General features: G+C 28.7%; 1 protein-coding gene across 2 annotated transcripts in view; it reads right to left on the bottom strand.

Annotated features, from left to right (window-relative positions):
* LOC121121912 (uncharacterized) overlaps positions 1 to 13,141 on the bottom strand; it is a 211,190-nt gene that overhangs the window by 90,873 nt on the left and 107,176 nt on the right. For both annotated transcript variants that reach the window (XM_040716904.2, XM_040716903.2), the window contains exon 3: positions 276 to 480. In XM_040716904.2, the coding sequence (XP_040572838.1) occupies positions 276 to 423 (148 nt within the window). In that variant the 5' untranslated portion in view covers positions 424 to 480. The remainder of the gene's footprint in view (positions 1 to 275; positions 481 to 13,141) is intronic.

Genomic DNA, 13,141 nt, shown 5'->3' with positions numbered 1-13,141 from the left:
ATGATTCATATTTTAAAGGGTGATTGAAGACCATTGATCTTTAAAGCACGGTATTTAAAAGACTGAACCTTTAGCCTATAATATATTGTAGAAAATTAAAATAAAACTGTGGTTTTAAGAATTGATAAACAAATTATCCTTACATTGTGAAGGTAGGGAAAATCTAGACACATAAATGTTAGTAAAAAGTGTTTTTTTAAAGCTAGCTATGCTATTTTAATAACTTTTTGTTAGTATTAACAATAAAAGTAATTTACAATTAAATTAATTCTTACTTGTGGGATAAATGATGATAACGGGTCTAGATGTACTAGCAAGTTGAACTAAATGGAATGACGTTTCTTCATCGTTCTTGTCCACTCTTTCAAGCCTTTGATAATCACTCAAAGAATTATTAAAATTGCTTCGCTCCTCTGTGTCCATCTTTTATCAGAACTATGAATTTTTATTCGGAATATCCAATTGAAAAGTCAACATTATCTAAAAAAATATTTATAACAATAATATTAGAACATACATATTATTAATCAAGAAGTTAATAAGTGTTTTTTCTCATTTCTAGTTTATTTGCTCTTTTTGAAAGGTAGATGATAGATTATCCATCCAATAGTTAATTTTCAAATGGTTTAATATCTAATCAAGATATTTTGTAATATGAGGTTTTTGATTAACTGTTTTTCATACGGCATTTTTTAAATCTTTCATTTAGATGTTTGGTACATAACTATGATAAATCATATTCTAATTTATCCATAATAAGGTATATATATTTTAATTTATCTTTTTTATAGTAAATTGTTTGGACTATGCAAAAAAAAAAAAATATGCAAAATTCAATGAAAAAAAATATATTATCAAAATATGATGCTTTATGAATCATTTTTGTTAAGGTATTATTCGTTAAAAAATGAAAAAAAGTGATGATCGGAAAATTGCATGAGGCAAATTATTATCCAAGGGAATTGTGTAATTTTTATTGATCTTTGATATTCCGAAGTTACAAGTAATTAAACCAATGAAACTCTTGAAATTGCCTAAAATCAACAAAGTTATGTTCTAAAAATCTGGTTTTTTTCAGATTTTTAATTGGGTAATTTTTTTTTAAATTAAGAGTCTAAAATAGATATGATCTATTTCTTTAGTCCTTAGATTTTATTTCGGACAAAACTTCCTTAATTTCTGGTAATATCAAGAGTTTAATAGAAAAAATATTTTTTTATACAAAATTTAAACATACATGTTTATATAAAAGGGTTATTATTTAAATGAATTTATTTTAACTACATTCCAAATATAGTTTCCTCCATTTAGATGTTTTGTGTTAATATAAACGTACATAAGCAGTGTGGTACTTGTAATGAGAGTGGTATAAACTATATTCTACCGAAATGCTAATAAAACAACAACGTGGTAACTCCAAACAATTGAAGAATTAGAATTAGAATAGGAAAGCAGCCTAGCAATTATGACGCGGACAGCTTTAAGAGAAAGGAAATAAGCTCGAAATCAAATCTGTATTTTGCAAGAACATACAGTTTGCGGCAGCGAATCATGTAGTAGGATTTAAACATGTTAAGAGCTCGTACCCCTTATTTTAAACTATTTTATGTTGCATGAGCTTATTTTATGATGCAATTAGAAACTTTTTTAAACAACAGTCGTATTATGATTGATAGCGACGATGGAGGTTCAAAGAAAAAGGATATCCAACCTGCTCAACACCCATGGCGAGGTGACAGAAATTAAAAGGATCGTCAGTTGCTGGGAGAGGCTCTTCTTTAAGGTAAAGAAGCTGAAAAAGTATGACCCGAGCCTCACACGGAGTCCTGGCAGCTTTGGTCTCAACCAAAATTTGGTCTCCGGCCTTTTTGAACTCGATAATGGAGAAGATAGACAAAAGCCCGATGAAGAGCTTAATAAAGATGCCCAATTTTTGAACAAAAAAAAAAATTTAAATATTGATTATTTGAATTTGTATTTCAAAAAAAAAAAAAAATTCTGTCAATTGCTATGAATTTTTTAATTTTTTTTTTCAACAAATGTTGTATTGTACATTTTATATAAATTATCTTAACCAAAAAAAAAGGCTGCGGTGGGCAACGAGTGGGAGGACATGGGTGAAGACTTTGTAGGGAAGACGTTCTCGGCCTTTTGCCCCAGGATCGAGACCATGCCTGTGGCCTAGGGAAGTTTTTTGAGAAATTATATAGCTAATGACATCCCAATATACTAATAAAATTTTCAGTTATCTGCTTCTTTTATTTTCGAAAATCTGGGCAAAATTGTAGACGGGAATCAATTACTGTATGATTCTCTGCCGTACAATGTAGACAGGAATTAATCAGTCCTCAATTCTAGTCCAAGTCCAACATAGAGTCTACATCATTATCATCATTACATTTATAACCAAATATAAAAATAATATTTTAAACTGGTATGCTTAAAAAAACCGAAAACTAACGGTGTACTCATACAAATTACACAATATTTTGAAGAACAGCAGCTTAGCTGTGATGATGTTACATTATCTTTCATGCAAAGGCTAATAGAGGAAGGAAATAAACACAAACAATAGCGTATGTAGCAATGATATATCCATGAAATACTTTAATGTCCGAGTACATCAAGGACTAACACTTATAATTCTTTAGCGTTACTCTCTGTCTGTCATGAGTAAGCACATTCAAGTTTACACTTTAAAATTTATACGTATAGTACATGTTTTCTCCTTAAGAGTAAAAGAGAAATGAGTACAGCATTAGAAAAAAAAACCGATTATTCAGGTAGTAATTACAATTACAAATGAAAATAATAATATAATAGAAGAATCTATCTATTATGGTATTATTTTCATCTATGTTTATAACTACACAACAGTGCCTTAGTGTTACTTTTCATTATTCATGAGTACACACTTTATATATAGATGCTATCTCTTCAAGAATTAAAGAATCATTATAACAGCAATAGAAAATAAAAATAAATAGAACGACAGTAGCTAAATGGATATCACACAAGTGTGTGTAAGTTCGATATTTGGTCGTTCGTAGGGAAGGAAAACTACTTAATGTATTTGGACTTTAAAAACAATTCCATTTAACTTGGAGTAATTGTAATTAGTGTTGTCTCAATCCTAATTTAGACGGTCCCATCCTGCCTATTCTTAAGACCGACCTTATCAATCCTTGGGAAAGGTCCTAAAGGCTGTTGGTTCTTCGGACTGTTAGTACTAAAACATATTAAATAAAGAAAAAATAAAGTTTAGTGACGTCATCAAGGATCGAACTTTATAACTTTTAGGACTGATATGCAGGACTGAACTTTATCAGACTTAGACTTAACTGAACAAGACTGTAGTCATTCAGTCCCGAATAAGGATTGCCCCAACACTTATTGTAATAAAATATTGTTTACTTATAATTAATTAGAGTGTCTTCTGGTCAATTAGAGGAACATTCAGTAGTAATATTCAACATGCAATACCAAAAAGTATTGCACGCGTTCGGGATCATTTGTTAGACAACTCTACTTATAATTAATTTAGGTATATTATGTACTTGGAATTAAGCAAAAGTTGAATAATTTTACAAAGTATACAATTAGTTGGAAATGTAATTGTCATTTAATCTATAGGAGCTACAATATACATTAATTTTACATGCTTTCATTATAACTTTGCTCCAAACTTTATTAGATATATGTATGTATATTTACTAATTATAATAATGTTTTTTTGGACGTAGAATGAATAATACTAAGAATTGATTCATTCAAGCAAAATTTATCACTTAAACATTGAAATTACAATTATAAATATGGGGAAGTAGAGGGGTACAACACTAACGTTCGCAAGTTATTTTATGCCCATAAAAAGAGATTTTCATGTAAAAATGTTCAAATTGCTAACTTAACGAGTAAAATATATATATTTACATATAGTGTATATAGTATAATGATACTAAATTATATTATATGTACTTGTATTTGTTTTGAAATTGAAGTTTATTTTAAGAAAAACTTGTGCAGAGAATATTAAAACAATATTTGAAGAAAAAAATTAATAAATACGTAAAAGAAAGTACATTATAAATTGTATGAGACCAGCCATAAACAGATATATCAAACTTTCATTATACAAAGTCCTGTAATGAGACCTAAAGAGTGGTGATCCCAAACTTACAGTAAAGTTTATTTACGATTATAACCCCATTATTTTGATTACAAGGTTTCATTGCGTGACCAAACAACAGCTCCAACAAAAATAAACAAGTTTTTTCTATCCAATGTCTCAAAGTTTTAAATTTTGATGGAACACCAAGAAAAAAGGCAACGCGGAGGCGATCTTCCCTGCGTTGGTGTTAGTGCCAAGATGGTTGGAAAGAATGATGGCATCCTCAACCTCACTGAATACAAAATAAACAAGTCCATTAAGTATGGAAATGTTGTTTAATGTTGTATATTGCCAAGACTTCTTCAGAGTAACCAATCTGTTTGCCAACGAATTAAAATTATGACTGTATAAAAGGAGGACAAATTGCATACAAAAATTAAGCTTAATATAGTATAAACATATCACAAATTTAATTTCAGTTGTCTTTTCATTATTCCATATAAATCAAAGTTTTCATATTTCAGTCTTACTACTTGAAGTTTTATATACCAAGTCTGGATATCTAAGGAGGGCCCAGGCCCATGTCTAGAATTTTTCTTTGTGGGAAGACAAACTCGGAATATGTTAATTACACTTATGATAATATTACTTTCTTAATAAATCATCTGTCTTGGGCACAGATTTAAAATAAGCGAGTGTTAACCGTGGCATGCAGAACAGGGTCAAAATTACCAGAAAGTATTGGTTTTTTTATATCATCTTCATTATAAATATTTATCATCGCTATAAATTCAAGGAATTCCTAAAATTGATGAAATACTATTTGTATATTTGACTTATCTCATTTACATTTTCAAGAAAGCATGTTTATAAAAGTAGGTCAAAAATTACCCGTTTGTTGTACTGTAATATATATATATATATATATATGTATTTAACACCCCAAAAATGAGTAATTTATAATAATTCCCTAAACAAATTAACCCTTGGGTATTTTTAAAATTTGCAATTTTATTTTTATTTATTAAAAGCTCGAATAAAAACCATTAAAGAGTCATAAATTATGTTTTGAAAAACATTAAAGAGAAGATGTCCGAAAAAAAGAAACTGTTATTTTTTTAATTTTCTATTCAATTATTGTTTGATTCATAAATGTATTTATTTTTTATGTTTGTATACATGTCTACGACGTTTGTATTGTTAGTTGGTTTTTGACAGATATAAAAGCTAAAGTTATTTAAAAACATTTAATAGGTTTTTTTATTTTCCTAAATTTAGCATTTTGTAAAAAAAATATACATTCTTTCAAAAGTTTTTTTTTATCCAGTAAATAGGTTTGTTCTTTATATTTTTTTCAACTGTAAAAAATCAAGAAGTACACTAAAAACGTTTAACCTTTTTATCTGTCAAAAATAAACTAGCAATACATAATTGTCAAGATACATTGCACACATGTGTACCAACATAAAAAAAATTAAAAAATAAAATGGCAATGGAATTCTTAATCAGAAAATCTGATTTTATTTTTGATTAAAGTAGTACATAAATATTAAGAACATATTATGATGGGTTCTTCTTGTTTCCCGTTGTTGATATTATTTATGCAAAATGTAGACTGATGATTATATGACTATGTAATACTTTTCCCTTTGTGTTTAAATACATTCTTACCCCTCGAAGTATCATAATTATTTTTGTTATGTATAAAGAAGAAACGTTGCTGCTAATACAATTTGATGAAGATTCAATTGTAAATTATACTATTGGGTGTAAAATATCATAATTAATACATATGTGATTAATCTTTTTCCTAAATGAAACTATACAGATATGAATCCTTTTTGAGGCAGATATGGAAATTTTATAGAACTTTTTTAGTAGAACATGTAGTTGACTTAGATTATATTGGTATTTAGTTTTCAACTAGTGATTGGAGCTCAATTTACATTACCATCTGTAATTACTGTACTGATAATAAATTTACTCTTAGAGTAAAATTAAAAGTAAAATTGTTTTCTTAAGCTAGGATGTGCAAAACTTACAAAAAGGGGTAAGGTTTTTTTTATAGATAAAAATTAATATAATTTATGACAACTTTAAATAATTGTTCGTCGAAATTGAGGGATTATTGGCACAATCTTAAAAATTTATAATAGTAATCTCCCTAATGCATTTATATATAGAGTAAAATATGACCTGATTGAAAGTTAAAATAAATTAAACCGAAAAATGGCCCCTTAAAGCTTACAAGTTTGTTTTTATTCGATATTCAATCCTTTTTAACATAAAAACTGTAATATTTGTTAGTCATTTGGTTGACTGTGAGACAATAAAAGTCTTATATTACACTACTTTTTTTAAGGCCAACTGTGGAGTCCAAGATGTAGGCTTAACAGAAAGAAGATGGAAAGAAAGAGTGAGAGAACATGAGAAATCGAAACGTTGCTCAATGGGCAATGCACTCGGGAGAAATTATTCTCTTGAACTCAATGAGCGTATGTTTGCTCGTCGGTCGTTCCTTGAGAAGGGAATACATATGTGATACAGTTTAGCTGTCAGAACAGTTTATCAGATTTGCTGCAAACAAGGAAAAAAACACAAATCCCACTATGTATCTAACAATGACATAGGCAGGAATTACTTTGATCCTCTTGTCCACTCTGAGTCCAACGAGGACTATTACTTATAACTTCCTAAACAAAACTCAGTATTACTCTTCGTAATTTATGAGCACACACCCATGTGATCACATTATATTTAGACATTCTCTCTTCCAGAATGAATGAATAATTCAAAAAACTTTGCCAACAAAAAAAAAACAACACGTACGCTAAAATATAATATGATTCAATACTCTACCTATAATTTCCCATGCAATTTTCAATGTTATTCTCTGTCATTCATGGCAACATGCAGTACTGGTAAAAAATTTACTAAGATGTTCTCTATGCAATAATGAAGTAATAATGATAATAGTTTAATAAGATAATATAAAAAAAACGAAACAAAAAGCAAGCTCTATTGATCCATATAACCCTTCATCAAAAAGAATGATACTATGTTCTTTTCATAATCAAAGTAGTTATTTCATTTATTGACATACTTAGCGTTCAAAACCCCATATTGCAAGGTGACAATGCTTATATTTAAAAAAAGCTTAGATATTTATCTAATCTATCCTAATTAATGTATCCATATTGCTTCTTTATGTCTACTCCAAAGTTAATGAAATCGACATATGTCGTGTGTTAATACAACAACAATCTTAAACAAGGAGAAATGCTTCATTATTTTTAACATCACTTATACATAGTTCAATAATTAAAAAATATATTTTGGTCGTTTATTAGATTTGTATTCAAATTTTTGGGATAATTTCAGATATACAAAAATGTTGACTATAGTTAAGACCCTTCATATGATTTATAAGACAACATTTGGCCCCAATATGCTCTTTCAAATAAAATTTATCAATTTACAATTATTTCATTCTTGTGAATAATTTGTTCTACTTTAAGTGTAATTTGAGGCACCTACAAAGGATTACCGATTATAGTAGTTGATAGGAATGTTCAATAGTTCTTTGAATACTATACATAAATATAAATATGATATAAACTGAATAAAGTCAATATGGTGTGTCTTTGATTTGTTCAACTGTCAACAGATGGAGATGTTTTCAGAAACAAATTTTCAAGGCTTGTTTAGTCTCCATATATATTCGAGATCCAAAAACAAAAGTGCAGCAATAAATTAATAAGACTCATTCGATAATTATACCTGTAGAACCAACAAAACACGACACAATGTAATCATTAAATTCATTAATATCCAAATAGTATAGGCATTTTTAAATATTTAAAATAATTTAAAACTGTCATTAGGTAAGTTAATTAAGATTCACATTTTTTTAAATAACACTATATAACATCCCTTTTGGACGTGGTCTGAACCCATATATATTATTGCCACATTTTGATGTGAATGATCAATATAGTGGAAAATCAAAGATATTTGTAATAGATAAAAAAATTGCAGGATTTGACACATAAATGATTTATTACATTAATCTTGATTACAATTCTTTAAAAATGTGTTGAATCATAAAAAGTCTAATAAAATGAAGGATCTTATTAAAAAAATTATATATATATATTCATTTTTTCAAGTGATTTATATTATGACTAAATAAAAAGATAAGCCATACATTACAAGTCTTAAAGAAAAAGCTCATTTAAATTATTTTTCTAGTATATTTTTATTTTCTTATTAAATGATTTGAGGAAAAAGTAATTTCGTATTTCAATCCTTTTTTTAACTAAGTATATCTTGTTCATTTATTGGTCACATCGGATCCTAAGGTGTAAGTGTATAATACAAAAGAGTTTTTTTAATAGTATTCCACTTTTAGTGCTCAGTTGGACCTTATTGTTCGTCGAATATGGAGGTATCAAAGGGAGAAATTTACCATATTTTACATTTCGTTTATTCAAATGGGGAAAACGCGTCGAAGCGAACAAGGAAATTTACGATATATAACGAGCCAAGTTCGTCTTACACAACAGGTGTTTGAGCGATTTATCTTCTGTTCAATACTACTGACCTCTACTTTGAGCAACGGTAGAAGCGGCAAGCATTGGTGAATAGGAGATATCAACGCAACGCCAGGCCAAAAACATCTTTGATAACACACCAGAAGCTCCTGGAGCTCAGATGAAAAGTTCTTATACATCCGCCCTACAGTCTGGACCTGGCACCACCAGTTCATGTCTATGTGCAAAGCATTTGGGATAAAAAATTAGGAGGAGAAGGACACAGAGGAGTAATGGACAATCCTATCGTCGTTTCTAATGTTGTGAAGTGACGGAGAGAGTAAAGAGTATGAAAGACGTAAAGGAGAATTAGAGTATGTGCAACGTTTTATTTATATCGTTGTACTACCTGGCTGTCACTAACCTGCCAGGATAATTATAGTAGAATACATTATACACTGCACATATATAAAACGTATTATGATAATAAAGAAGGGAGAGAGTGAAGAAACAGACATAAGGATAATATACAATAAAGCCCCCTCAATCACCAAGCCACACCAAGCTTGCGATTAAAACATTATTAGATTAGAAATATATTATATATTTAAGAAAGAACATCTTCATCTTTCCATACATACATGGATTCAATCCACACTGTATCCCCCCTTCCCTATCATCTACAATCGAATTGACAAGCTGAGAGGGTCGTTAGTTTATTCAAAGAAATTATTAAGAAGAATAGAGGTATACCCTAAGAAGAACTCCTATTGTTATATCAAGGCCAACAATCAGTTGATAATTAGCCAATTCTTCCAAACAATAAAATTGTCGTTCAATAGTTGCTGAGAATTGTTCGCAATTTACTTAATTCAAAATTGAAAAAATCAATGTTCAAAACACTGATAAGGTGAAAAGAAACATAAGAAACGACAACTAAACAACAAATATACATACAATACGTTGGGGAGAAAATTTTCTCTTGAAACTCAATATTCATAGGTTTGATTCATAGGATTGATTTTACTAAAAGAGGAAATATGCATTATCTATATTGACTTCAAAGACCATTTCTAGATCAGATTGAGTAATTTTATGGTTACTCATACATAACCAATGCAACGCCATATGAAGATAATATGTTGAATACACGCATATTTCCATTGAATTCATCTGACATATTTGGCTTAAAAAATACACAAACATATTATAATATATTTTATATTAAAAAAAACTATTATTAATATATCTGCAAGTAACAAGAACCAAATACTAAAATAATTTTCTCTCAAATGTTATTTATTATTAAACAATGATATCATAGAATGAAAACTTTATGATACAAAAGTGATTTTGTATGTACTAAAAATAACTTGTGAGTTCGTGTCTCTGCATTGCCTTTAAAAATGTGGAAAGTCGATTTTTGAAATAATGGCTGCATTTATTTTCTTTTTTATGTTGCATAAAATGTAATAATGGTCGTCCATTTTTTATATGTTATTTTGGTGTAGTAAAAAATTGTCCAATATTATTAATGGGTTTATTTTTTTTAATCTCCTTGGAAGTCAAATCAGTCAGATTATAAAACGGTCAGACTCTACGATTTCCATTATTTCGTCCATATTTCAACAATTGGCCTTCCAGAGCTTCAAAACTTCAACAAAATATAGTTTATTGATTGACAACAGAGTTTCAACAAAAAAGATGTTTGTCTGAGCTCTCTTAATCATTAATTAATCCGCCCTTTGTGGTAATGATGGCTTCCAGGTGGTAGTGAAAAACCTGGCGCCCGCTACGGATGTAATCCTCTGCTATGATGTTCCAGTGATGGCTGACAGAGGCTTTGAGTGCATTGGTGTTTGGATGACGGACACTACAGCCCTTTCCTTTGGTATGTACTCAAAATGTGAAGTCCAGAGGGTCGGTATCAGAGCTAATTTTTTTTTATAAATTTACAATATTATTATTATGCATAGAATGGTATTCGAGAAATATTTCTCAATAGGCCCGCCACAAACCAAACGTGTATTACAGATATCTTATAGATAGGTCATGGAGAGCTCATTAAAAGAGTAAAAATAATATCTAATGACATCCTCCCCTTTACTAATATTTTCGGGTTTTACATACGGATCCTAGCGTAAAAAGCCACATTACGGATTTGGATTTTTCTTTTGTATTAATGTGTTTAGTTTTTAATAAATTATTTATACCAAAACTAGACAAAGAACATAAATTTGAAATTATTTTATGTTCGATGTTTTTATTGCTCAAATCAATTGAATTCATATTTTATTCAAATTATTAAAAAAAAATTATATAATTCGATTCATTACCATATTTATTAGTCTTATATGTAAAAATAAACCAATAAAGAACAGTAGATAAATCATAATATAAGTAGTATAAGTGTAAGTAGGTACCAATGCATCAGAATCGGTATCTAACTCAACATGGATAGGCCTTTTGGAAGTATAGGAATCGAGACAATAATGCCAATATTACCGATACTTATGCATAATTATTTATATGAATAATATAATTTATTTGAGTTAATTTGATCTCATTTCCAGAGAAAAAGTTACGGTTACTAATCAATAAGATGGAATAACTAGACAAAGTTCTTCATACAAATTAATAACAAGGAAAAAGTTAGGGGAAGTGCAAAAAATGTGCAAGTTTGTACAGAAATTTACTTGAAAGCTACAATTTAGAAATAACTACATTTTTAGTGCCCCGTACATTGAAATGTATCATGAGTCCTACAAAAGTCTGTAATGGTAAGAGTTGATTGAGTCGTGTACTCGGAAATCACTATATCTCAAGTGGGCCAAATCAGTTAAATAATGTAAAATAACCTTCTGTTAGTGCCTTAAGTATTTTTTTTTACCAGTGAGGCAATTAAAATTAGAAGCAGAGGTCCAGAGGCGAGGAGGCTGACTTTAAATATGTATATAACAAAAGAAATACATCAAACTCATTATTATGGAGCAACCATAAACTAATTGACTCCTGAGCACGGACAGTAATTAGCTTTTTAAAATTCAAATTTATTAACAACTACTTATAATGAATAAATTGATGGGTTTTTTTTTCCTATCCGTAATTAATAAAAAGTTAAACTTTAAAAAAAAAGTAAACAATTTTTTTATTTGTTTATGACATTCCTACATAATAAAGAATCGGAATTGTCTATAAAGCTGCTATCAGAATTGAAACCGAATTTTGCTGAAAATTTGGTATCGGTACATTCCTAAATATAATCCCAAAAATAATATTTTCTTTCATTGAAAAGCATTAGAAATCGAATTAAAGAATGATACACTTGAAAAGTGACATATTTAAATTAAAAAAAGATATATATATTGGTTTATTTTCTCTTAGTTAATCAAGAATGAAGATTAATCTTTGAAAGACTGGTCGGTGAAATTTTATTCTCCAGAAATGGAGACTCATACTTGAAATTTGTGACTTGAATTGAATTGCAGTTCCAATTTTGTAGTCTTGCGATTCCACTTGATTTCAGAATCAAATACTCAAAAAATGATTTGGAATTGAAAGACAAGACCATAGAGGAAAGGTGAAAAGTCTGGCTGGGGATATGAAAGTCAAGTACATTTCCTTCAGCTGCTAATTTTGATACGCTGTACAGATAGTATTTTGTCGAAATAGCTGTACATATAATAGGCTATTTTTCTCTTTCAGATTTTAACTTATTAAGTAAAAGTAGTTGAAAGACAATAGCTGTATTAAAAATTTTAAGATCATAATTTTCATTATCTTTCAGCCTAACCAAGCCAAATAAAAATCCTTGACTTTGATCTTTTCCTACGTTTGTTATTTTGTTAATCTAGTTAATAAATAACAAACAAGTCATTCCACGCAAATACGTCCTAAAATTTAAAAATCTGTACTACATATTACAGAATTCACTGATTTTTTACATAATGTCGATATTACTTATCTATAAAAAGACTAAAAAATATAAAATACATTCATTTATTAATTTTAGGGATATGGGCGTCTACAGTTAGCAAATTAAAATATTTTTTTTCACAAATCAAGGTGGTGAAATTTTAATTTTTCGTCAAAATCAATATCTTGCTCAATTATTTTCCAAATATATTCGAAAAAAAATTTGTAGATTATTTAGAGTATTTTAATTCCACATATGTATATTTTTTTTGCATGTCGAATGATGAATATTATTATGATTTATAACCCTTTCAAAAATAGCTTGTAATTATTTCTAACACAAATTTCCAAGGCCAGTTTAAGGTATGTTGTAGAGGTTTTCTTTATAGAAATTACTCGTATTTGTCATAGATAGCAATTATAAAAAAACGTTATTGTCAAAGCTGTCAAAAAGCCCAACTACCAAACAAAACATTAAAAAAAAAAAAAAAAAAAAAAAAAAATCTGCATACTAATGTATTCATGAAAAGTTTGTCAAATACATTTTCATTGCTTAATCAATTTTTGAATTATACGTAAATAT

This window comes from Lepeophtheirus salmonis, chromosome 7 (genome assembly GCF_016086655.4).
Source record: "Lepeophtheirus salmonis chromosome 7, UVic_Lsal_1.4, whole genome shotgun sequence".
Classification (NCBI taxonomy): domain Eukaryota; kingdom Metazoa; phylum Arthropoda; class Copepoda; order Siphonostomatoida; family Caligidae; genus Lepeophtheirus; species Lepeophtheirus salmonis.
This window is presented reverse-complemented; position numbering and strand designations above follow the sequence as displayed.